General features: G+C 32.9%; 1 protein-coding gene across 1 annotated transcript in view; it reads right to left on the bottom strand.

The window, feature by feature from the left end:
• Positions 1-27,324, bottom strand: part of LOC129232473 (helicase domino-like) — a 295,627-nt gene that overhangs the window by 123,187 nt on the left and 145,116 nt on the right. The window contains exons 23-24 of the mRNA XM_054866621.1: positions 20,213-20,382; positions 9,793-9,989 (exon numbers count right to left, since the gene is read on the bottom strand). Coding sequence (XP_054722596.1) covers positions 9,793-9,989; positions 20,213-20,382 — 367 coding nt within the window. The remainder of the gene's footprint in view (positions 1-9,792; positions 9,990-20,212; positions 20,383-27,324) is intronic.

Raw genomic sequence — 27,324 nt, forward strand, 5'->3', positions numbered from 1 at the left:
ATTGTAAAGCTAAGACGCCATACAACGTTAGAAATTCAATTTAAAAATCAAATTTTCCAATAGTTACGAGTTAAAGAGCGAGATGATTTAAAAATCCCTTTTAATGTTTAACTAATAGATATTGATCAAATTGTGTGCTTTTAATTTTGGAAAGCTGTAATTTGAGAGAAAAAAAGCCTTTTTTCTAAATCCAAGTTCTTGAGAGGGGGTGGTTTGCCCTGGGTGACACCCATCTGGTAGATGACACCCAAAGTAAATTTCAGAGTTTAAAAAAAATATAACTATTTTAATTCTGAAAATTTTCGCAAATATATTTTAAATTATATTTCATCAATAAAATTTCAACGAAAATAGGGCACATATACATTAAGAGCTAATTTTACACAAAATTCGGCTGTATACAAATTTGTTCGAGTAACTTTTACTATACCTATATTTCTTCTTCGCTAAATTTTTAAATTGAATTTTATTGGCAGTTTTTGAATTAACCTTAATATAAAGATTTTAAAATTTACCGCAATTATTGAGTGTCGTAATCAAGAAATTATTTACACTTATTTTGTTCCATACTTTTTAGTGAGAACCAAGCTTATAGAAATAGTCTTAATAAAGAAAAAAAAACATTAGATTATATCTTTGGATCCTTTGGATTCATGCTTTCGCGCCAGAACTTCTTGGAATTTGCCAATCAACCTTAAACGTTTCAACCTTAGCTACGGGCCTCTACTTACTAATTTGTTACGTTTCTTTCACTATTTTATAACTGAGATCGAACAAAACATTACATTTCTATTTTTATTTGAAAGTGATTACATTCGACTCCCGCTACAACGCGATTCGACTTACGCAAAATGGCTATAACACGAATTTTTCACGAGCAACGAATTTTAAAGCTACTGCAAATTCCTCGTTAGTAACTTGAAAATATTTGGAAAAGAATCGCGGTGTTAAATGTGGGCTTCATTATTGACTACTTCATTCGGATGTGCGCCCGCCAAATATTGCTTTCGTGAACTTCAAGTTCCCACACTGCACGAGTCTGAACATCTCTTTGTTTGTGTGTACAAATTACTACTCCACATTTCTTCATTTATTTTTTAAATTCCAAATAAGAAAGTAATGAAATAGGGTGTCACCTAAGCACGTTGTTTTATTTAAAGATTGTAAGGATGGAAAGAAAAATAGTAAGTTTTTGGCAATTTATGAAAAGGTATTTTAGACATGAGTAAATCTTCCATGCATACAGATACGATTAAAAGTTAAGAAAAGGAAATCCATAAAAGTCCAGAGAAATTAGTTTTTATATGAAGTTTGCACAGCAGTGTCTAAGCAAATTACAATGACTTTGGAAGCTGCTCTTGTATTGTGTATTATAATGACCCTGGAAGAGAGGTGTTACCACAGATGGCAACGTTATAAATAGGGTTGGTAAAAAAACCGGGTTTTCCAAAAAAAAAAAAACGTTTTTTTGGTTTAAACCAGGTTTTTTTGGTTTAAAACCGTTTTTTTTTTTGAATTAAATACTATTTGCAAGAAAAACAATTAATTTTCGGAAGGTAATTAAGGTTCCATTAATTAAGTTATTCAATAGTCACATTGTACCTAATTTCTTGATTAATTAAAGAGATAAGAACAAAATCTTGTAACTAAATTAAATAATTAAAATAGCTTTCTGCGGGGAAATATTGATTGAAATGTTTGACTTGATTAACATATTAGTATGCATGTATATATAGACCCTTTATGATACGAAATACTTCAAGAAGTGGTTGTGATGCGGGTTAAGATAAAATATAATGGAGATCCAAGAAAAAAACTTTATAAAACCAACATAATATGAATAATTATCCAATAAAGGTAAAAGTTATATTTTTAAGCATAATCTTTTCAAAAGAACAATTTTCATATTTTTTCTTTCTGATCTTACATAACGCTGAGTTTTATATACACAATGTCGCAAATATTGAAGTAAAGCAAAATGTACAACAGTATATGATTGAACAGTAAAAAAATCGATTGCTGTTGTACTGACAAAGTTTTAAAAAAAAGAGCTGCTCTATACTCGACTCCGTTCTTATTTTGGGAAGACTTGGAAAAGATATCAACTATTGCTAAAACAAAGAACCAAATCAAAAATACAAAAATTGGTGTAACAGGGCTTAAATTACAGCTTATTTATTGGCATACATGTTGCATCCAGCATTGAAGTTTAAAAAATATTGAATGCAAACTCTTTTGAACAAATAAATGTGCAGCAAATTCTATTTCAAGAAATTTTTTTTGCCAAAAACTTTATATCTTCTGCAACAGTGACTGAGTGGTGGAAAAGCTAGGAAAAAGAATTTGAAAAATGCAATGCAACCGTCTTTTTTAGATATCATTCATAACTCAAAAAATGATTAGGCTCTGGAAAAGCTTCAAAACTTGCTTTTTGTTCAAAGTACTAAATAACATAAAAATAATATTAATTTATAACGTAAAAGTTGCTATGTATTTATGCATATGTTATTGTGGTGTAAAGTTGATTTTATGTAATTGTAAAAAGATTTATACACATATTTCTGAAATGCGTTGAATACATTACATATACAGGGTGTCCGAAAAGTCCTCGACACATAACAATGGTATTTTAGGTTAAATGTGTCAAGGACTTTTCGGGCACCCTGTATATTTATTTATAAATGTAATTTTACAGTTTTTGTTTGTAACAGATTAAAAATATTTTGCTTTAAACCAAAAGAACCATTGTTTTCTCCAACAGTCTTTAGAAAAAAATCATTTAGTTGAAAGCCTTGAACAAAAAGACTTGCTTTGAAGCTTTTTCCAATCCTAATTTGTTTCTTATTCAATATGTGTGGGGAAATCAATGTAAACCTGTAAAATGGATTTTTTTTTGGCTTTTTTTAAAAAAAACCGCATGGTTTTTTTAAAAAAACTAATTGATTTAAACCAAACAACCCTGGTTATAAAGTAAAGGCGAAGCAACTGTAGTATTCAAAAATATATTTGAAATAACGATCTGATTGCGCAGCATAAATCATCTTCAAGTTGTATCTACTGCACAGTACTATTATAGTGCAGTGCTTTGTTATTACCACATACTGTACGTTTTATTTTATCTCTTTCTCTCCCATTGATATTGAACTTACGCATCGTAACAGTATTTTATGTTAAGTAATATAGTTTCTTTAAAAATACAGTAAAAATGCTGCTCTTTATGTAAGAAACTGTATTATATAGTCAGGAAATGGTCTAAAACAGTTTGAAGTGTCTAAAATAATTGGGTATGTTATTTAAAAAAAATCGTATACATACTCTTTTCCTCAACGCGAAATTTCAACTTACACGAAGGGTCTTGGAAAGTATCCCTCGCGAAGTCGGGACTCGACTGTAATTGAAAATGTTAGGCAACAAAATCATCTGCTGACGGTTGCTATTAGTTAAATTAAAAAACAAGCAAACTAGGGGACGGCTACAGAAAATTCGGTAAGCACTCAAGCTAGTTGATTGCCATAATGGCAGTTATTTTCTCATTAGTATCTTTTTATACATGTAATCAAACTAATTGGTAGTCAGTTTTTTAAAAATGCAAGGAGAGTCTGAAAATGAGAGAAAGAAGCTCGGAGTCTGAATGTTTTCTAACAACTCCGACTCCTTTATCACAAAATCAGCGTATAATTGAAAAACTGCTTAAAATTCCGAATTTTGACTTAACTTTTGGGATGTTTCGGTGGGGCTCTGAATTCCTTTTTTTTCTTCACCAGGAAAAATAAGAAAAAAAAAAAAATAGTTTCTTTTCTTGTTTGTTAAACTCTTATTAAAATACTTTTGACTCTATAATGTGTCAACTGTTTCCCATCAAAAGGGTGGCAATTTGAGGAATCGCCCCGAGCGGCACAAAGTGTAGCTACGCTACTGGTTGTGAATACCACAGCTTTGAATATTTTTCTGGGAAGGAGGATCCCAAACCCCAAGATGGTCTAAAGTTACGTTATTAAGACTCCCGTTTCGGAATTTCGTCTGAAGAGACCCCCCCCCCCCCTCTAGACATTGACATAGACAGCCTAAAAGTTTTAAGACTTCAATTACAAATACTTTTCGGGAGAAGGTCCCAAATTCCCTTTCTTTTAAGAAATTTAAGTATAGCCACAAATAGTTTTTAATACATCAGCTACAAAACATTTTCAGGCTAGAACACCAAAGCCACTTCTCATTAATTCACCAAAGATTGCCTAAATTAGTCATTTTAAGCCTACAGTTTGCAATTTTTTTTTAAAACCTCCCTCTCCCCACTTTTACATCATTAAAGATAGCCTTAACATTTTTGCCTTCTAAATTTTTGACAGTTTGCACAGGAAAAATTCCGAACCACTCCTAGCTTCAAAAATGACTTTCAATTCAGTTTTTTGATATTTTATTCTGGAGCCCTTGAGTTTGAGTAGTCCTCCTCCCCCCCCCCTAGATTGTCCAAGATGCAAACCTTTTAAGACCTCAGTATCATTGGTTAATTTGCGAACTAAGCCTCTTTCAAGCGCAGCATTTTTTCGCAAATTCGTGCCGCCATTATTTTTCTGTTTTCTTTTCTCTCCCACCTCCCCATATTTCCATTCTACCATTAGATTGAAAGACACTAGAATTTAATGATTCCTCAAATTTTAGATTATTTTACCAGAAACATGTCAAAAATGCAGGAACAGTTGCCCATCAGCGTTTCAAACCAGCTTGAAATTTCCCCCCCGATTCTTTTCAAAATTCCCATTTTCATTAAAATCTTTTAAGTCCCTGATAGTTACTCGTTTCGCCTGGTATATGGATGCTAGGGTGTCCCAAAAAAATGAAAGTCATTTTTTTTAAATGCATACCCTCTTATTTTTTTCCTTTGATATCAAAACCGTTGTAAAAAAAGTTTCATGCAATTTGAAGCACGATAACCCGTGCCGACTTGCGCCTAAAGGCCTAAACGTGTAAATAGCATGTGTATTCATAAGCAAGCGAACGCTGGCGACGCGATACTTTGCGAAGCTCAAAACAGCTGTAAATAGTGCACAGAAAACAAATGAAAACAGAAAAAACATATGTTGGGGGGGGGGGAAGGCTTATCCGTGGCAATTTGCAAACCTTCAAACATGTCAGTACGAATAAATTCCGGTCAGCGAGCGCAGTATAGTCCTTCCATAGGGAACGAAAAATGGCAGTGGAATTGCAAAGTTCGAAAAAAGAGATATTTTTAATAGGAGTCGTAAAACACCAAACTACGAGCTTGCAAACTTTTCTCTAAGGGACAAGTTCTGTCTGTTTTGTTTTATAACATTCCAGAAGTAAATTTAACCAGGGCCTGATTAACGCACTGTCCGGCGGGTCCACGGACCTGGGCACCACAAATTTAGGGGCACCAAAATAGCCTAGCCTAAATTCACTTACTTACTTCCTTTTTTTTTTAAAGCTCATTTTACTTTTTCTCAACTTTAAGGAAGAGGAGGCTCAAATTTTTTTAAAAATCAGCTCAAAACCTCATAAAGTTAAAACCAATTCGCGTAAAGAAGTCGTTGTCCCTTAGCTCTGGAATTTCAAAATAATTACTCGGATGACATAGATGAACATTTTCCAGAAGAGTTAACACACTTTCAAATTTTTGCAAAAGGTAACCCTTCTGCTGGAGAATGATTTAAAAGGATAAGATCACTAAACATTACACATACATTTTCGAATGTGGATTCACCCCTTGCAGCTTCTTTTTACCTTGCCTATCAGCAGCTGTTCCAGTGAACGTTCCTTTTCATTTTTGAAAAGAATAAAAAATCATTTGAGAAGCTGCGTTTCTCAGGATAATTTACAGGCGTTTTCCTTATTGACCACTGAAAATTCTGTGACATCAAACATAGATTTCGATTATTTGATTGACACATTTGCCTGTGTTAAAGCCAGAAAGAAGCTTTTCTAAAGCTTGATGTCAGAATTAGTAAGATTTTTTTTGCAGTTTTAAATTGTTTTTTAATTCTTTTTTGCCTTAAGAGGCAATTTTAACTGTGATTAGTTTGGTAACTATTAAGTGTTTGGTATTCAAATCCCAGATTTCCTTTCAAATGCAGTAATGTTCCTTTAAAATGTAGTTTCTAGTATTTAGGTTTCTAGTATGAAACATTGACTTTAAAATTGAGCGGATTTTCTCATGGGGGGGGGGGGGCACCAACATATACTCAGGACCTGGGCACCAGTTTCGCTTGATCGGGCCCTGAATTTAACCATCAGTGAAAGTGCAAATCTTGCTATTCGGGAATGCATCATCTTTTGGGAAAAGGCACGCATTCCCACCAAATCTTTGCCAAATTGTGTGAATAAACTTAAAAACCTGAATCAAATTTGGAGAGACTAACAAAAAAATGCAAAAAAAAAAAAAAAAAACTGCAAGAAGTATTCAGGCAGCGCCAACAAGAATTTGAAAATAATTTAAACAATTTATTCAATATTGCACATGCTGATGCACTTCGGTTAATCAAAATAGAGGAAGATAGGATTTTCTTGCAACTCCAAAGTGAGCCTGGCCGATGTGGTCACTTTAGGTGGAATGGATAAAAAAAACTGGCCGACAAAAAAGAGGAAAGGGCTCGATTTTGAGCTGTCAAAGAAAAAACAGCCGCATTAAATACGATTCCGCTTCAACATCCTCGGAATTGTATGAACCTGTACAAGAACATTCCTCTTCGAGTTCTAGGGAAAATATTAATTCAGAAAATTTCCCTAAAACATATAAATCAGTACCTGGAACAAGTTTATCAGAACCTGGAACAAGTTTATCAGAACCTGGAACAAGTTTATCAGAACCTGGAACAAGTATATCAAAACCTGGAACAAGTATTCCAGAACCTGGAACAAGTATTATCAGAACCTGGAACAAGTAAATATGTAATGAGGAGCGATTTTATTACTCCAAAGTCAGTTGCTGCATTGGACAGGTGTCCAAGTATACGATATTATGTGTTAATTCTTCAAGCCACTATTGATGCACTGGGTGTAACATTGATGAATTTCCCACTGGTAAATCCTCAATTCAAAGAATTCGAACCGAAAAACGGAAGGAGTACGAAGAAAGAATAAAAATTGGTTTTCAATACGAGGTATCATCTGTAGTGAATTCACCTTGGGATATGAAACTGTTGCCTGCTTTGAGTGCTCAAAAATAAAAAGAACATCGCTTACCTATAGTTATTTTCTATGGATGTAAAGAACAACTCATTGCTGAGTCTAAACTGGATAATTCCACAGGAAAAGAACAAACAAAGGCTGTTTGAAAGGTAGTTTTAGATTGGAATCTCGAAGACAAAGTTAAAACATTCTGTTGTGATACTACAGCTCCTTTAAGTGGTTCTTGCGTTATTCTTGAGCAAAAATTTGATAGAGAAATGCTATCCTTTGCTCCGCCATCATATATATGAACTGATCTTACCCACTGAAATACAGTGCTATGGAGGAACTGCGGAGTTGTTCCAAACTGTACCCTAACTTCGAAGAAAATTTACTTGACTTTTACCGTGCTGAACTTACTAATATTACGGTCAGGGATGACTATCAAGAGTTGATAGAACTTCCTATCATATTTTTAGGTGGAGATACAGAAAATGAATTTAAAATAAGACCACCGGGAGCCATGCACAAAGCTCGATGGATGGCTTAAGCGATTTACTTCCTAAAACCATTACTATTTAGTTCACAACTAAAATTAGATACGAAGGAAAATGAAGCATTGTTTGATGTCTGCTTGCTTGTAGTGACAATGTACGTGAAACCAAGGTTTCAATGCATTTTCGCAGTCAAAGCACCCCAACAAAGATTTGTGCTTTTTGATAAAAGTGTACGGAAATGTGGACCCCAATTATCTCAATGCTGCTCTACAAAAATTCATCCAACTTTTATGGTATAGTCAATAATATTTCATTCCTTGATGTGAAAAAGACTGTCTTCAAAATGACGCAGGACTTTCATGGTTTGCTAACAGCTGATGAGGAACAAAAACAATCTATGTTACGTTGCGTTCAAGAGCAGCCGAAGCTCTATCCTGACAGCAAAAAGCAAACATTGAATTAAAAATATGTGCAGTAATGTTTCTTGTAGTCTAATATTGTTGTGAATATCTGCTTTAAATAAATTGATGTCGATGGAAGTAAGGAATTATACAGTTAGCAATCTTTCCACTGTAGTTGCCGTACAGGATTTCAGGTCCAACTTTGACCTCAAGTCGGCACGGGTTCCCATTATTTTATTGCAATGAAACTTTTTTCTCATGTTTCTGAGGTGAAATGGAAAAAATTTGGTGGGTATACGGATTCGATTTCAAAAAATTTTTTTTTGCCATTATATCTTGGGACAGCCTAATGGACGCCCTTTGCTGTGACGTAAACATTTCATCCCGTCAGCAATCACTCACAATCAGCGATTCAGATTCAACTCTAAGACATTTTAAGAGTGCACATAATTTTCATTTATGCATGTAAAGTTTGCAAAGAAAAAAAAAACGACAGATAATCAAAAATAGAAAGAGAAAAGGCTAAATTTTCAAATAGAGACGTTTCATTCCATAAATCAGGGAGAAAAGTGAGCAATTCCGCAGTCTGCAATGCAGTGAGTAGGAAATAACAGAGCAACCTAAAAAAAGACAAACGGCGCGAGTCTAAAAGTCACTTCTCTAAAAGCACGTTGCAAACAAAACAAGTCCATGGCGGAAAATCGAGAGAATGCTGATGTAAATTCGTGGTTATGTAATGGTACAGCAATATTAAAACATATTTTTCAAACACTCAATTTTTCTTTTTTAAGTAAAAACTGAAGGAAAGTCACCGAATTTCTTTCCATCCCGACCTCCGTCTCGGAAATTTTGTCCAAGATTGAAATCCGTCCTGAGACGGAAGGTCTTGCACCCATGGATAATAATAAAAATAGTAATTAAAAATAGGTTTCAAAATAACAAATAAATAAGAAATAGGGTGAAAAAAAATTCGAGTACTTTCAAATGAAAACTTGCTTTGGAAAAAAAAAGAAAAAAGAATTTATGCTATAAATGCAGGAAATTGAAAAACTTCAACATTGGGAGGTTTTTGAGACATAAAATAAACCTCATAATAAAACTAGGGTTTCGAATACCTTTCCAGATTACAAGAAAAAAAAAGGAAAACATCAGTTGCATATTTTACCTATATATATAGGTATGAACATCTTGTTTGTCCAATCCTTGTTTCATTATAAAACTAGGGTTTGGTAAAACTGTTACAAAAGGGGGTAAATTATTTTCCAAAAGTGTTGGCAACCTTAATTTGCATTAGTTTTTTCTCATTCATTCTTTCCTTCTAGCAACAAGATCGCGAGATCTTCCCTTTCAATTTCAACCTAAGTCAGACTTGGCAGTTTTTCGGCAGCTCAGTTGAGTCTGTTTTTTTGCCGATAGCTTTGGCTTACTGCTCTTGACATGAATATCATAGCTCAATATGTTTAACGTTTCATATTTTGACTTAGAATGTTGGCTTCAGAAGTCATTTAAACTATAACGAGCTACTTAATATTGTAAAAAGCGTATTCTCAGTATTTTGTTTAACATGTCATTGTATATATCATAGCTATAATAAACAAGTTACTTTTAACTCTGGCTTTTCTTGATGTTGCACAAGATAAATATGTTTTTTCAAGACTGTCACATGTTTCCACTAACAGTTAATAAGCCGAGCATTTTTAAAAGCTCACAGTTTAACAAAAACCTTCAAGATTACAAAAAAAAATAAAAAAAAAATCAGTTGTATGTTTTACCTATATATGTGAACATCCCTTGTTTGTCCAATCCTATGGCAACGATCTTGAGCTTGCGCATCCATGGTCGGATTCCAATCACTATCATAAAATATTACAGTGTCGGCACCGGTGAGATTCACTCCAATTCCACCAGAGCGAGTTGATAATATGAAGCAGAAAATTCTCTTGTCCGCATTAAATCGCTCCATCAACGCCTAAAAAATGAACAATACAATAGTACAACATTTACTCATATAAATTAGCAGATCCCAAAGTGCTTTTTTTTTGTGAGAAAAGAGTAGGAAAAAAGGAAACAAAAATTCAAAAAATGGGGAGGAAAAAAAACTACCTAAAAAAAGTAGGAAAAAATCGGAAGAGATAGGACAACACACATGTCAAAAGGAAACAAATTTAGCGTAAATTTTATTTCTGATGTAAAATTAACAGTATTTTTGGTTTAAAACTGTCTCAAAAATTAACTAACAGTACTTTTGAAGTATTAAAGGGAATAAATGAAAGACCGAGTCGCAAAAACAAAACTAAAGAAACAAGCTGACAATCATCAGTATGAAAAATAAACTGGTGTAAAAAAAAGATATTTACAAAAATATGAAAATAAAATCCAAACAAAAAAACACCTTTCAACAATACAGTAATAAAATTTTTAAGTGTGAAAGAATAAAATATAATATAGCAATCGCAAAAAAACAATAATAATAACAAAACTCATATTTTAGTGCAATAAAACGATCTTTGAAAGCGACCTTCGAGAGCATCCATATCATTTAAAAATATTAACACTCAGCAGCTGGCATGCATTCTTGCATAAACAGGGGCAGATGTTTGAATTTGACAAAAACGAGCTGACTTGAAACAAAATTAAACTAAATATATAATGAAATAAGTAAACTAAAGGGCTTGTATTAATATGTTATGTATTTTTAGCATTCAACATAAATTTTTGTTTGCACATCATTTATGGGAGTGAGTTGGGTCAATTTATCCTCTCCCTGGCTTTGTAAAATTAATGCTTAACTATAGAAGTTTGCGCAGTTTTTGTTGTTTTCAGATAAAATGTGCATTTAGTATAGGGGAGAGTGGGCCACAGTGACACATTGTAAATTCAAAAATAAATATAATTTTGACAGCTACCACTACATAGGAGGAGTGAACATAACCCAAATGCTTCTCAGAATTCCTAGCTCCATGCTGTTCTATGTTTTTGTTTTGTAGAAACAAATTAGTTACTGTTTGGACACACTGAAAGTTATTTGGATAATTTCTTGCATCATACCATAATCTTGAAAAACTTTACCAATTAAGGTAAGTGTTGTAGTTTATGTTGTTACTGACACTTAATCTTCTATTATTAAGCTATATTATCTTCAACTCATGGTTTATTTTACTGATGTGAAGCAAAAATCGTAATTTTGTTGTTTGGGCCACAATGAGACAAATTTTGAGACAAACAATGAGACGTCTTATTGTGGCCAAAGCAGCAGTAATCAAGTGTAGAATACTTATCGACTTCTTGTTTTAGTTTACAAAAAAGAAATTTAACAATAAAAAAATTGGTTTGATTTAAAAATATCTACATTTTAATTAATTATTACAAGTCAACTTTTTATTTTACTACACAGCTTTGTACAAAAGAAAACTAAAAACCTGTTACATGTTGATAAGGTTGCCAAACGTGGTATTTATTTCAAAGCACTTTATAATTATAATTAATATTTAGTATTTATAATTTTATTATTTTCCTGTTTTTTTTTTTTTTTTTAAAATCTTAACGATTTTTTTTTTTTGCTTGCTGAAATTAAAATTGTTTCGTATGTAAGGAAAAAACAGTATAATATAATCAAGTATGTTTCTATGCTTTAGAACACGCCAATATACAAAAAATGAAAAATATGTGTTGTATGTCTCAATTGTGGCGCACTCTCCCCTACATCCTACGTTATCCACCCACGGGGGGAAAATCAAAATGATAGGGCAGTTTTAATTTTAATCAAGCAATAAAAATGAATATTGTTTTATTGGTTAGATTTTTTCCCCTCCTTCTTGTTCAGGGATGAGAGTGGTCAGAGAGCAAAAAGGAGGAAATCCAAAAAAATTTCGTAAAAGGGACGATATCCAAAAAAATTTCGTGAAAGGGATAATATTTAAAACGGCATCAAAATAGAACCTGGAAGCCATGATATTCAAAAATTCAACAAAAAAAGAGGCTAATTTACCAGTTTTAAAGGTAATACGCATTTAATTAAGTATGAGTAATAATTTTGTACAATTTGCTGCATTGTACCCTTTCTTGAAAAGGTGTTTATTCCTAAATAAATCTACATTTTGAAAAAGAGGCAACAATTTCTAACCCCTGAGTCCTTGAACAAAGGGTTGGGGGAGCCAGAGTTCAATCTCGGCTGCATCACACAATAGTGTCAACTTTTCATATTTTTTACAGAATAATACATTTTTTCATTAAAAAAATTTGAGCTTATAGTGTTAAACCAGTGATAACATAAATTTTAAAATTAGGTCTGTTTGTAAAGTAAAAATTCACAACAGAAAGAAAAATCTAAAATTTCTTTATGTGGTAGAACATACTTTTCACAGTAAGAATTGAAAATAAATATATATGTATATAAACGATTGGTTATCTTTTTCCTTGCATTGGAACCCAAAATTTGTTTTTGAAAACTTCTTAATACAATTTTGGAATGAAAAGAACAACTTGCAGCTGCCTCATTTAATCATGAAATCTCAAAACTTTTAACAGGTTGTAAAGCCTAGACCATTTGAGATTCACCATGTTTTTTACTTTCTTAAATACAGAAAAAAAAGTAACCATGCCAAGTTACAAAAAAAAAAAAAAAATCGAGACTGTGGGTGCTAAGCCATATTTTTTGATTGAGTTTTGCATTTTTTCAAAAATAAATTAAAGAAATAAAAATATTATTGAAATGATGAATAAAATAAGCAGATATAAGGCAGAACATAGTAAGTCCCTCCCTCCCTTTGATCAGACGCCCTGAATACAATAACTAACAATAGATATGTCACATCGGTATAGTTGCCGCACCCCGAAAAGAGGAAGAGTCTGTCAAAAAATTTTTAATGTTCAGAAATGCTGTATTGCCATAAACGCAGCACAAAAAAATTACGAGCAACTCATCGACATCGATGATATATCAGAGTAGACCCATTAAAAAGAAAAAAAAATACAGTACATACTTGTTTGTGGCTCTAGCACCCCAACTTTTAAAAATGTGAGGAAATAAAAATGAAATCTCGCATTTAAATTGATTTCCGATTTTTCTCCAAAAATCAGGAACGTTTTGCCCATCTAGGCTTTGCCGCATTTTTTTTTTGGCAAATACACTCTTTGAAGGAAAAAAATGAAATTTGATGAATTTTATAATCATGTTTACGACTTAGAATGAACAATAATCATATTTATGTATGAAAAAACTTAGTTTCCGCGATTATTTTTGAAGTGGTTCATTTTTGTGAATTTCTGTTATCTATCGCTTTTATTTTGTACGAACATCAATAAAATATGTACAGTGTACACGTTTTTCATTTTTTACTGCCTTCTTTTTAAGGTTTTACATTGCGTTTCTGTTTAAATAGAGCTCAATTTCACTTGTAATCAACTCTACAAAAAATTGGAGAAAAGGATATTTTTTCGACTTTTCCCGCACTTTTTCAAGAGTTGGCCGTTTGCTTTAACAGGGCTCCCAACACATTTTAGCTTTAGAAAAGGGTAAAAGAGGACCATTTTCAATCAAACAGAGGACTAAAGAGGACCAGTTAGGATTAAAGAGAGGACCTTTGGAGGACCATTCATTTAAACCCAAGGAGGCACCAAAAGGCAAATTAGCTGCCTGCTGCTAAATTCGTGAAGATAATTCGTTAATTAACCATAATACTGATTTTTAATGATACAATTCCTTTATCACCTACTGCACAACTGATCTTTTTATTCATCAAATAATATTATTTACCCAAACATTTGGATGAGGGGGGGGGGAGACACTTAGCTCAGCCCTTAAGGCAGCCTCCTTAGAGCTAAATAGGCATAATGATGCATTTAGAATTGAACCAGGGATGCTGGTAGTCTCACTGAAGGGTAGATGAAGCTGTGCTTCATCTTTCTTTAGTTTGAAATTATTTTTGTGTTTTTCTGTCTTGTAATCTTCTTCATAGCGTTATATCGCTTCTCAACCGATATGAATCTATCACACACCAAACAGATCTACTGTATTGAAAGTTTTCCTAAAAATGTCTGAAATGCTCAATCACAAAGAGAAGTAGATCACATGAGGCTGTTCAGCAATTTTCATATTCAAAGTATATTTTCAAGAATCATAAAGCTTACATTAACAAAATTACTCCATGATTACAGAGGGTCATATGTGCTTTGAACTTTTATGGGGAAAAAAACAAATTCCCCCCTTTAGCAGGCATCATGACAATGAAATGATTTACACAAATTGAACTTCATAAAATTATATAATTCAACTTTGTTTCAAATACGAACACTACTCTAAAATGTTATGTGCTCAATTGTTTAAATTTAACACCCCCCCCCCTCAAAAAAAAAAAAAAAAAACACAGTAATAACCGAAAATAAACTAATAATAATCAAAATTAAATTTGCAAAACTTAATAAACTTAAATTAAACAGCACAAAAATTATACATTTTTTAGTTATTTAAATAAAAATTAAATCGAGTTATGGGAAAATAACATTCAATTGGGCAAAATATTTTAATATTTACATGATTCAAAAAGATTGAAATTTCAAACACTAAAAGCAATTTTCTGCGAAGTCCGAGTAAGTTCAATGTTGTCATGGTTTCCAAGATAACTCCTTCGTTAATTATTGAAATTAAATGAAAAATAAGCTAATCTAAAGTAGCATAAGTCAAAATAACTTCAAATTTTCAAAACCATCAAAATGTTTACAAGATGCAAAAGGATTGAAATTTCAAACGCGAGAAGCAATTTTCCGCGAAGTTCGAATAAGCTTAATGTTGTGATGGTTTCCAAAATATTTCCTTCTTTACTTATTGAAATTGAAAGAAAAATAAACTAAACTAATGTAGCCTATGTCAAAATAACTTCCAATTGTGGAAAACATCAAAATATTTACAATATGCCAAAGCATTGAAATTTCAAACGCGAGAAACAATTTTCCACTAAGTCCGAGTGATTGATCACGTGACAGCTAGTGACGTCAGCTTATGCTAAAGCATTGGAGGTGACGTCATTATTTTAACCGGCGAGCTACCGGTTGCTCATCGAAACAACCAATGTTGTGATGGTTTCCAAAATATTTCCTTCGTTGATTATTGAAATGAAACGAAAAATAAGCTAAACTAAGGTAGCATATGTCAAAATAACTTCCAATTGTGGAAAACATGAAAATATTTACAAGATGCAAAAGGATTGAAATTTCAAACGCGTGAAGTATTTTTCCGCGAAGTCCGAGTAAGTTCAATGTTGCCATGGTTTTCAAACTATTTTCTTCGTTAATTATTGAAATTAAATGAAAAATAAGCTAAGCTAAGGTACTACATGTCAAAATCACATCGGAATAAAAAAAGCATCAAAATATTAACAAGATGCAAAAGGAATGAAACTTCAAACATGAAAGCAATTTTTCGCTATAAATCATATCGAATATATATGTTCAGAAAATTGCGCTAATGGAAATTTTTTTTAAAAATTACAAGCACAATCCAATGTTTTTCAAAAGAATTCAAGCAATAAAGAAACTTTTCATACTTTTTTCAAGGTATTCAAGCACTTGAAAAAAAAAACCTCTTTTTTTCCCCAAGAACTTTTTAAGGTTTTTCATGGGCGTAGGAACCTTGTTTAACACGTGCTGCGGCGGCGTGTTTGGGTGTACAGAAACTTTTAACGAAATAAACTTTTAAAATATGATATTTAAATAAAAACAATGTAAAAGCGGACTAAACGGACCAAAATGTTAAAAAGCGGTCTAAAGCGGACTTTACCATAAAAAACCGACTTTGGCGGGAAAAGCGGACCATTTGGGAGCCCTGCTTTAACTAAAGCTTCTAATTGACGGGTAAACAATATATAATTGCATCAGAATGTGCCAGTATTTATTTATTGTTTGGTTAAAACTCTCCGACTGAAGTCGAGGCGATAAAAAAGTCGATCATAAACGCCTCAACGGCAAAAAATTCGCTTACGAAAATATCTTACTTTTAAACAATCACACGCTTGTTTCTTTTGCTTTTAAATTTAAAACATGCAGAAAATTATCAGAGCAGCATTGTAAAAATAAGAATCAATGCACAATTAGAACTGCTATACTAAAGAAAGAAAAAGTAGGAAAATAAAGAGAGAGCTCTAAAAAGTAGGAAAAATAGGAACTTTTCAGGGTCTGAATTAGCAATAGTCCAGTCAAATTAGGTCAAAAAAAGGCCGAACCCAAACATTCAAAAAAAAAAAAAAAAAGAATGTGCACCTATACCAAGTTGTTCAGTATCATGAGGAGATAAAGTACCAAAAAGTCCCAAGAGTTTGAGAGTCGGGTTTGGGAGTTAAGGGGGGATAAAGAAGGGGGTCAAAATGCTGATTTTTGTTTCATTTCAGCTGTATCTCCAACAATATTCCTTCTCATGAAAGGGTAATTGAATAAAAGTGTAAGCTTGTACAAAGGACTAATATTGCAAGTAATATTTTTACACATATCCGTCATTGGGGGGCGGGGGAGGATTCCCCCCCCCGATTTTGTGTTGTGCATTGTACAAATGCAAAAGTTTCATTGTAGGTATTTTAGTGTTTTTAAAAAGATATTTTTAAGTGCATTTCCTTTGCCCCCCCCCCCCCCGCGTAAATGAAATGACTGGCTTAGTTATACGTATCTCAATCCAAAATAACTGACACTTGGGTTTACGAATAAGAAATAAATTCCGAAAAGCACTTTTATTGGATTTTTTAGAATATGCTAAAGAATATGAAATTTCATAGGTTCATTTTTGCCAATGATTAAGGAAGACTACGAAAATTAATAGCAATGCTATATTTGAAGTGAATTTTCTTTTTTTTTTTTCTGTTATACATTTTCATGGCGTACATTGAGAATTATTTCTCCTGTACGCAGGCCATTAACTACGTACCCGCAGATCCAGCAATGCGGGGCATGCCACCAAGCAGGTCCCGTTGCCCAAAAAACTTTAGAGCACTAAATAAAAATCAATACTTCAAATTTAAAAGCTGAAAATGTTTTTGTAATCTTATAGTATAAAATTTGAGGAACTATAGAAACTCAACACATATTACTGAAGAACTTTTGCAAATGTTAATTAATAGAAAAAACTTAACAGGAGTCACGAAATTGTGAATTTTAAACTAACTCTTTTTAATAAAAAAAATATGTATGTATATTACGCACACAAATAATAGTTATTATTAGGATCGAGTATTAGGAATCCTCAAAGTTTGAAAATATAGTAATGAAAGCACATACTCACAACAGTTCTGGAAAATTGAAGGATGAAAACTGAAAGAAAATTTTCATCGAAAGATTGCAATTTATTCATAGTGCTGCTCTGTACACATGTTTTTGGATCTCGGTGTGAATCCAATGTCCGAATGAATGTTGAATGTGTAGAAAAAGTGTGTTTTTTTAAATCTGAAAGGTAGGATGTTGGGATTTGATTACCAAAAAGGTTAGGGATGCTAGAGCTTCCTCTCAGAATTTTCAGAATGCCAAAAATTAATGAAAAATTTCTTAAAAATTCCAGATTGAGCTTTTAAAGATACTCCAAACATTAGAACTGGTTCAATCAAATTTGGCACAACTATTACAGTGCACTTTTATAACAATTAATTTTGTGACATGATAAATCTGTTTCAGCAACTAATCTAACCACCCTTCATTGTTGAGAATTACAGAATTACTTTTGAATGTAATGTACGAAAATTCTATGTGTTGGGTTGGAGGAGGGGATTAACATTAATCTGAATTTTGCAGGGTCACTTTTAAAAATAACACCTGTATCCTGTAGCAACAGTGAATTTTATTTAAATTTGCATTAAATTTTTAGAAAAAATGTTCTTAAGCAAAATTTGTGGGGCCCTGAGATGAGAAGAAGCTTTCCCACTTCAGATGGTACTCGGGCCCGTCTATAAAAATATTTTGTGTTTTCTCTTCGTTTTGCAGATTTCCCGCTCGATAAAAATTAATTACTCTTCTTCCTCTTGGATCGTCACCAGCATATCCCTAGGGGAGTTGCTTTTACTATTGAAATCCCCCACAGTTATAACGTTTTTAGTTGGAATATTTTTTAAAAGACTTTCGAGATTACTTAGAGAAATTCGTACATCTTCTGTTGGTGTAATATAAAGGTTGGTGAAATAATAATTATTGAGTTCTCCTTGAAATCCACCGAGACTGCTATATGGATTTCTTTCTAATCTCTTTTAGAAACTTTTGTAACGAAAAAAAATCTTATATTGCTTTTGTAACAAACAAATTTGAAATGCAAGAAAAAAAAAAAGCAATTAGTTATTTTCAAAATATGTAAAAGAAGAATGCAACTTGGTTATAAAATTGAAGAATCACTCTTAAGTCTCAAGAAAAGAAAATCTTTATAATCTGTGGTGACAACAAATAGTATAACGACAAAAAACAAAGTTTTTTTTGATTGAAAGTTCAATTTTAGCAATTAAATTAAAAACGCAAAGAAATAATTACTTTTAAGCTTTTATCAGTATTAACTCAAAAACCAAAGATTTCTTCTTGAAATCGTGATTACAGTACACTAATTACTTCAAAACAATAGAATAAAGGCATGAATGAAGGCTTCCTCTTTGCCTGTATGGTTGTTTATTTTACGTAGCATTGAATGCGTAAAAGGAAATTTCAAGCTAGGTAAAATAAACAACCTAACAGACACATAAGCAATCTTAGGAAGTTCATCCTGTGGGTAATAAGTAAGATTCAATACTTTGACGTTGAGGAAAAAAGATGCACAAATATGCGGCAGTGTATAATCGCACCTCATTAATTTTACTTTTTTTTTTGAACAGATAATTGGTAGAATATGAGTAGGGAATTAGAGTACTTAATTTTGTAAAGTAAAAAAAAAAATTTTTACTCCATAAAATCAATTTTCCCAGATTTTTCCCTGATTAATAAAGTTCCCTGACTTTTCCCTGATCACCCTGATCTGTCACCACCCTGCCATGCTTCACAGTTGGCAAGAGGCATTCAGAATTAAAGGCTTCCGAGGGTGTTCGCCAGACATAAACACGTCCCAAGGATCTGAAATAGGGTAAATGATGATTTATTTGACCATATTACCTGTTGTCACAGCTGTGGGGACCAAACTTTGTGCTCCCTGCACCATTGGCGTCGCTTGAAAGCATTAGTTGCTGTCACCAAGGGTTTTTGAATTGCCACTCTGCCATAAATGTTTGCAGATCGAAGTTCCCTTTTGACTGTTTTTGTTGAAATGGGTTCCTGGAGATGGCTGTTCATTTCAGATGTTAATTCGGATAAGGATTGCTTGCGCTTTCGGGCTACTATGCGCTTCAAAGTAGAGTATATAAGTAAGTGTAGTATATAACTTCTTCTTCTATCCCTATCAGCAAGCTTTGACTTTTGGCCACTGTGGTGCTTTGAAGACCTTCGTCTTACCTTCTTTCGTGTATACTGTCATAACCTCTAACACCATACCTCTTGCACACCCCAAAAGCTTTGCTGTTTCCGTAACTGATGCACCACTTAAACGTGTCCCAACAATCATTCCTCTTTGGAGCTCTTTAAGGTCTGACATCTCAACTTATTACAGAATTTTAGAACCAAGCCGCAACATTTGTGATTACTGTTGAGACACTGATAGGTTCCTCTTCACGCTCACCAGGTGGCATACTTCTGTTGCAGGTGGCGTGGCTGTACTATAGGCGTGAAATACGGCATACTTTTTCATAGGTGTTCATATTATTTTGTCCCCCATCTGTATGTGCATACATTGGTTTAGTGTTTGTTAGAATGTATTATACAGTCAACTACGTTAAAAATCAAGAAAATACCTTCTTATACTTTGTTTAACATGATCTAAAAAATGAATAAAATGCTTATCTAATGCACACTTGTTTTAAAAATGCACCAACTGCAAAATATGTAGTCCCCCCCCCCTTGCAGTTAGGTTAATAACGTACACCAAGTTTGGGTGCTTCTGGTCAGTACATGGCATTTGGTCAGATGCTATTCCATCTGATATGAGCATTTGAACTATGCCTCCCTGTAGCCCAGATACTTATTATTATCAAAAACAAACAGATAAATGCAAACAATGACTGCATGCTGCCCCCCCCCCCCCTTTCAAAGACTTAATTTCTTTCTGATGTCTTTTTAACAGTAAATAAAATAATGTACTAAATTATAAAAAAATACCTGTCTTTGTTCCACTTTGGTTAGTCCATCCAAACGTAAGTAAGTATGACCATGATAGTTTAGAAATTGCTCCAATATGTCTAGCATACGAGTCATTTGTGTAAAAATAAGAACTCTATGTTGATTACTTTTCAATTCTATAAGCAAATGAGCAAGTCTCTGAAGTTTACCTGTTGGATAAAAGGATTATATGAAGAAAGAAAGCTCACAAAGAGATGCAGAAAAATAAGGCAGAGGTAATTAAAAGTTCATTCACTTTCTGACTTCAAGTTTAAAATAAATAGGAAATAATACTGAAACAGATAAAGTAAAGTTGCAATGAATATTGGGTGTGGTTAAATGCCTTTAATTTGGATCAGTAACTTAGTAGTAAAATTAAAAAGTATACTCTACTAGATTCAAACGCTAACGTGAGGCAAATTTAATCTTGTAAAATTTAGAGTATTAAACCTACGAGTCAAGGAATATTTTAGTTTCTCAATATTACACCTGTCAAGTTGGATGTATCTCAGTGTAAAATATAATTATAATGTTCCATTGATAAGCACATAAAATAGTTTTAAAAGATTTAGTAACTGCAACAACATAAAAACATTCTATCATAGTTACTAAGCTATGAAACTCGAGTTCAAATCAGCTTCATGTAAACTTGCATAAAAGTAGTGTAGCTATCTCAATGTATAACAGTATTATACTTTATTGTTTCCATTAAGCGTCATCAGTAAACTAGAAAAAATAAATTGTATTCCATTGAATTCATTAACTAGAAAATTTTCCACCACTGGTGGATCACAACAAATCCAATATATATACTACATAGCAGGTATCTGTTATGTTTTTTAAGGTTTTTAAATCCATGGCTTTTGCTCGTAACTTTCAATGTCCTACTTGTTGTTTTTGAGAGTAACTTAAACATTAGATTTTATATCAGAAAACAAGAGAAAAACATTTAACTGTACACTGAAAATGTTCAAAAAAAAAAAAAACAATTTTTGTTTCATAAAATTTTATTTCTAAAGTAAAATTCAATTAGAAAAAATAAATAAGACCAAAATAATTTTAAAGCTTCACATGAAAAAGATACTGATTCTATCTTAAAAAATGAGTTTATTTTACAGAAAATAATAAAATTAAAAAAAAAAAAAAAAAAACCACTGAGTCGCAACTGTAGAATCATGAGGGGAAAATCAAAATCCTTTTAAAAGCCTTGTACTATTAAAAATCAATTTCAAGTAATTTTTTTGCTAACAAATAGAAACTGGCAACAGATAGATATTTTAAATCATTGCTTTTAATTTCCTTATCAGTCAACAATGAATTCGGAGATTAATCTCGTGAATAAAAGTTTAGCTGTTATTAAAATATGCTTAAAAAAAAAACGTTATAATTCGAATTCTATGCAACATGGAAGTTCCAAACACAATCTATCAGACAAAAAAAAAAATTCTTTATTTTGGCATTAAATTTTAAATTTTTTAAACATGTTTTCACTGCAAAAATTGTGAAAAACCTTTTAGAGGTTTTTAATTAATATCTTTGCAAATTAATGCCATCCAAAGACACAACCTAGCTAAGAACACACTTGATCAACGCTAATATCTTTTTTTTTTTTTTTTCAAAATCGGTTCATTTGTTTACCACAGACAGATACACAGACACGTCAAACTTATAACCAACTTTCCTTGTGTGTCAGGGGTTGGAAACAGATTTAAAAAAAAAATCTTAATATCCTTCCAAAAAAAGCACCACTTCAGATTTCTTTTTTTTTTAATTTCAGCAGAGAAGTGAACAGAATAATGAGTCAATTTCAAAAAGTTGCAGAATAGTTAAATTTAATAAAATGCTTCTCAATAGTAGTATGATATCAAAACTGCACAATTTTAACTTGTGTAATTAGCTCATCATGGTGGATAAATGTTTTTGTTGGGAATGATTGCCATTTTGTCGTTATGATAAAGAAGCAGCAAGTTGGACTTTATCAAATTGTTTTCAATTGAAAAAACAAATTTTAAAATATGACATGACTCATTAAATATTATTTATTTTCCAGGACCCCCCCCCCCCCATATATTTTATACAAGAACAGTATTATAAGTTGCTTTTTGTTTTGTGTTTTGAATATAAAATTCTAACCATCTGAGCTATTGTACATAAAACACTTTAAGAAAACTGGTACAATACTTTATAATATTCTTCCAAACACTAAAAATATTGAATAAATGTATTAATTTCAAAATTATCAAAATTATGAATTTTCAAATTTGTGGCAATAATGATAATTTTTTTTTTAAACTACCAGCATAGCAAACCATTAAGCCTGTTTTAAAATTAAATACTTTTTTTTTACTTATGAATTTAAAATAAATATTTTATTTTAAAAGCAAATAAAAAGAATCAAACAATTTAGAGTGAACAACTCTTTTTTAAGTAAGAAAAGCTAATAAATAAATGAAATAAATTATCAGAAAGAATTAAAATAAATAGTCACTCTTAACTCGCACATACAGGATGCAGTACATCAACGACTGTATTTGAAGAGGGCACTGTGTGAGTTATGGAATAGGGTGGGGTGAAAAAAAATCAGCTAAGTACAGTTGACCTTGGTTAATAAGAAAGGCCTAAAATTCATGAATTTGATCTCAATTGTGAATTAGTGATACTGTGAAAAAATGAAGATGTACTTACCTATATTAAAAAAATATTACTACTAGTAGGGGAAGCTGCTGTACACACGGACAAAATTTACTTTTCAATTTCTGCTGGTCTCTGGGAATGGATTACTGATCGGAAAACTTTTCTGGCAGATACTACAACTTATCTAATTTGGCAATTTTTGTCAGGTGAAAATCTCAAAGCTTTCAACTTCAAAAAAAATTTCTTAAAAACCATCTTTTTTGTCCATGGATACAGCAACCCGTTCACCCAGAGGACGGTGCCTTTGTACCCATGGACATATAAACAGGGTTCATACTCTATTTGGATGAAAAAATTCCATGACTTTTCCAAGACTTTTTCATCTTCAATGAAAATTTTCATGACCTCATTACACGAAGAGAATAGCACTATTTAATCTCAAATTTGCTAATTTTTGGAAATGAGCATTAGCAAAACGTTTGCATGGAATGCCAGTCTCATTGAAGCACTTACTCATAATAGAAAGAAAAAAGTGTACACTTAAAATACTAAACTATTCTTATTTTTCTTCATCATAAATTTAAGTTAAGTAAAAATGCAGTGAAACAAATATGATGATGCTTAAATGTCTGAATTTTTTAATATGAACAGGTAGTGTCGACTGCATTTAATCATCCACATGACTTGACAATATTTTGGTTCTTTAAAGTAAAGCCACATAGTTTAGTTTTTTATGTTTCTAAACCAGATCTTTTTTGAAAAAAACCATTCAGCTATGAATCAATTTTTTGATTCAAAAGTATACTTGTTTTGTTTACTTATTTGCACATTTTCAAATGCATATAAATTATTAGGTTCAGAAATTCAAGAACATGTTTGATTCCTGACATTGAATGCAGCAGAGGGTCGAATGGATTAGTTTTACAGGCCGTATGTTGGGCACTACTCTTTCAGAGAATTAGAATTCCTCTTTTTCTATATTTTATTGCCTGACTTAATATCTTTATTTTCTCAAACTTTCAACAAATAAAGATAAACTCGATAAATTTAATAATAAAGTTCCTATGTATGAGTGATGGAATCGAACACGGATGCAATTGAATTGCTTTTTTTTTTTGAGCAGGCGGGGCAAAACTAAGAACGTAAATTTCGCTACACCAGAATATGAAACAAAAGAAGTGTTGAAAATAATAGCAAATTCAAAATATAAGTTATGTCCAAGCAGTAAAATCACATTGCAAAAAAAGGCACACGGCTGCTACAGAAGTGGATTCAATGAGATTTCGAAATTCAGATTTGATTTTGGGATTGTTCAACTTTCCACTTTTAATAGCTTTTATGTGCTATACTTTCAAATCACTCAAGATTTCAAATGCTCCCTCAGCTACTGTTCCTTTCTCTTTGTCCAGGAAATTTTTCCATGACTTGAAATAAATTTCCATGACTTTCAATGAAAATTTCAATTTTCTATGACTTTTCCAGGTCTGAAATTGACTAATTTTTTTCCCATGACTTTCCAGGTCTGAAATTGACTAATTTTTTTCCCATGACTTTCCAGGATTTCCATGACCCGCACAAACCCTGTATAAAAAAATTAGGGCTTGACCAATGGCATTTTTTGGCCGATGGGCCCGTGCCGATTGTCAAAGATGGCCGATTGTTTTCCTACAAATGGCCGAAGGCAAAAAAAAAAAAAAAAAAAATCAAACGGGGGAAAAAAAATGATAAGATTGTCAGGGATTTAAAGGATCATTTGTTCATTTCACTTACTTCCTTTCTACGAATAAGGACTTGTAATCAAAAAAAAAAAATCGACCTAATTTCTATTTTACGATCACCCAATTTAAACTTCACAAGTTCACAGTCAGGAGAAGATAAAGCTGCATCATAGTATGTTGTGAAAAAGGCTTCCAGGAGTGTTTCCAAAAGTTATATGAACACTGGCAGAAGTACATAGTCCTTCAAGGTGACCCTTTGAAGGTGGATGTGCTTCGGTAATGTGAACTATTCTGGGTAAAGTTTTATACAGCTTGTCCCCGAAATTTTGGATCGTACTACGTACAATCTGTATAGGGTGTAGTTATGCTTCTCGTTTTTGACTGTTGTATGATGATAGAAAAAAAACAACAGCCAAAAAAAAAAAGAAAAAGAAAAAAAAAAGAAGAAAAACAAAGAGACAGTTTAAAATTCAACTGATTTGTTTTTTTAAATTGAACATATCGTATTGTTAAAAATATGATGAAATCAAAAATAATTTATTTATTGATTTTATAAAAATACATAAAAATAGTTACTTACAACAGAAAAAAATCGATCGCTATAAATGATGCAAAAAAGATGGCGCATTACGAAATAAAAAGGAAATAAGAATGAGAAATACGCAAAATGACATTTCTTGAGCAAAATAAATAATCGCTAAACATTAAGAAATGACGAAGAAGGGGCGGGGTGAGGGTCAACCTCTGATTTTGGAGTAACTCACAGCATTAAACTTCGTTCCTAACTTTGGCCTCATTTGTTTAGTACAGAACCGCTATTACCAACGCCTCGGAAGAGTTTCTGAGCATCGAAACTGCGCGTCCAGTAGATGTATGTAAAGAAGTTCTTAAACAGTTGTTAAAACTTTCGGTTTGATTGTGATTCAGATTACCTTTCAACAACTTAAAAATGTCTCGCCGCATACTTCGTGCTCATTAGAAGCAACTGTCAGAGTTGAAACGGGGTCATATCACTAGATTGAAAGAGGCCGGTTGGTCAAATCGGAGAATCGTCATCATTTGAGTCGAAGCAATGTGGCGATTCGAAGATGCTGGCGAGGATGGGTGGAAAATGGCAGAGTTCAGCGTCAAGATGTTAGCGAACTAGGGTCACAACAAATCGTGATGACAGAGTGATTGTCCAATCAGCTGTCACTGCGCTTTCTTCATCTCTATGAACCATCAGACGTTCAACCTAAACACTAGTGTCCATCATGACCATTTACACTCAGACTTCATTTACAGATGGTTGGGATAACGAAATCTACGCTCGCGTCAACCATTACACCACCTGCCACTGACGCCTACACACTGCCGAGCCAGATTACAGTGGTGCATGGCTCGATCAGGTTGGAACAGTGCAGACTGGGAATGTATAGTCTTTAGCGACGAATCCCGCTTCCAACTGTGTCATGAATGACGATCATCAAAGACGTGTTTGTAGACACCCAGGACAGAGGAGGGATCCTGGTTTCACTTTTGCACGCTTTTGCCTCCTAAGACCTGTTTTGTTGCCGTTCCTTTTGCAGTATCCTCGGCTGGTTTTCAGCAGGACATACCGCACGTGTTGCTATAAACTGTCTGCAAGCTTGTCAAACTCTTCCAAGGCCTGCGAGATCGCCAGATCTCTCTCCCATCGAGCATGCCTGGGATATGATGGGATGGCGACAGCATCTGGCAAGGAATGTTGATAACCTCCTCCGACAATTGGAGCAAATTTGGCGGGAAATACCGCAGAACACACTCCGGGAGCTTTATCGGTGTTTGCCACGCCGTGCTTCAGCTTGTATCCAGGTTAGAGGCGGGTTGATACCTTATTGAACTTGTTACTGTAACTCTGACATAAATTATTCAATTGTTCTAAGAATTTAATCATTTACTATTCTGTGCATTGTCTTCCTATCCAACAATTTTTGTCTCAATCAGAGCAATTCATTCATTGCCAACCTTGAAAGTGGATTACTCCTTCTTGGTGCGTCGATTTTTTTTGTTACAGAGTGTATCACCAAATGATCATCAGTCTGAGACGCTATATTAGTTTTGTATTGAAATAAACAATTCACAGCCACAAAAGAGTAAATAGGCTTTTTAGAACACCCGATCAAAAACAAAAAGGGAAGTGCACAACTCAGGGGCGGCAAATAGGGGGGTCTAGAGGGAGCGGTCGCACTCCCGAATTTTTTAAGAGGAATGATAAAAAAGGAGCAAATTCAATTTACGTAAATCTCAAATCAATTTTCAAGAAAAACAATCTTGCTGGTTCTCCGTAATGGTTGATGAAACTCGACACATTTCCAGACATGAGCAAGTGTTTTCCATTTTTTAAATATTTAGAAATTCATCAAGCCTTTACCGGCCTTTTCAGAACAGAAAAAAACTGGTGTAGAATCATGGTTAATTTTAACTGAAGATGTAATTTCCTCATATAGGCTAAATATATTGTTCTTGTGTGCTTTGTTAACGATGGTCATGAGGTCCGTACAGTGGTGTCTATTTAATGAGTGTTCATCACTTTTTTCTGCTAGAAACACATTTCAGCTGCTCAATGCATTATGCTTTCATAGATGCTCTTTAAAAATACATACGATTTTTGAAAAAAATATCTCACATCAACAAATATCTTTTCTGGGGGTTCTTTAACTATGCAATCTCCCCCCCCCCCCATATCATTATTACTTGCTGTTAGCCAATATGTGTTTTGTTTCATACTGAGGTAATTCA

Source organism: Uloborus diversus, chromosome 1 (genome assembly GCF_026930045.1).
Source record: "Uloborus diversus isolate 005 chromosome 1, Udiv.v.3.1, whole genome shotgun sequence".
Classification (NCBI taxonomy): Eukaryota; Metazoa; Arthropoda; class Arachnida; order Araneae; family Uloboridae; genus Uloborus; species Uloborus diversus.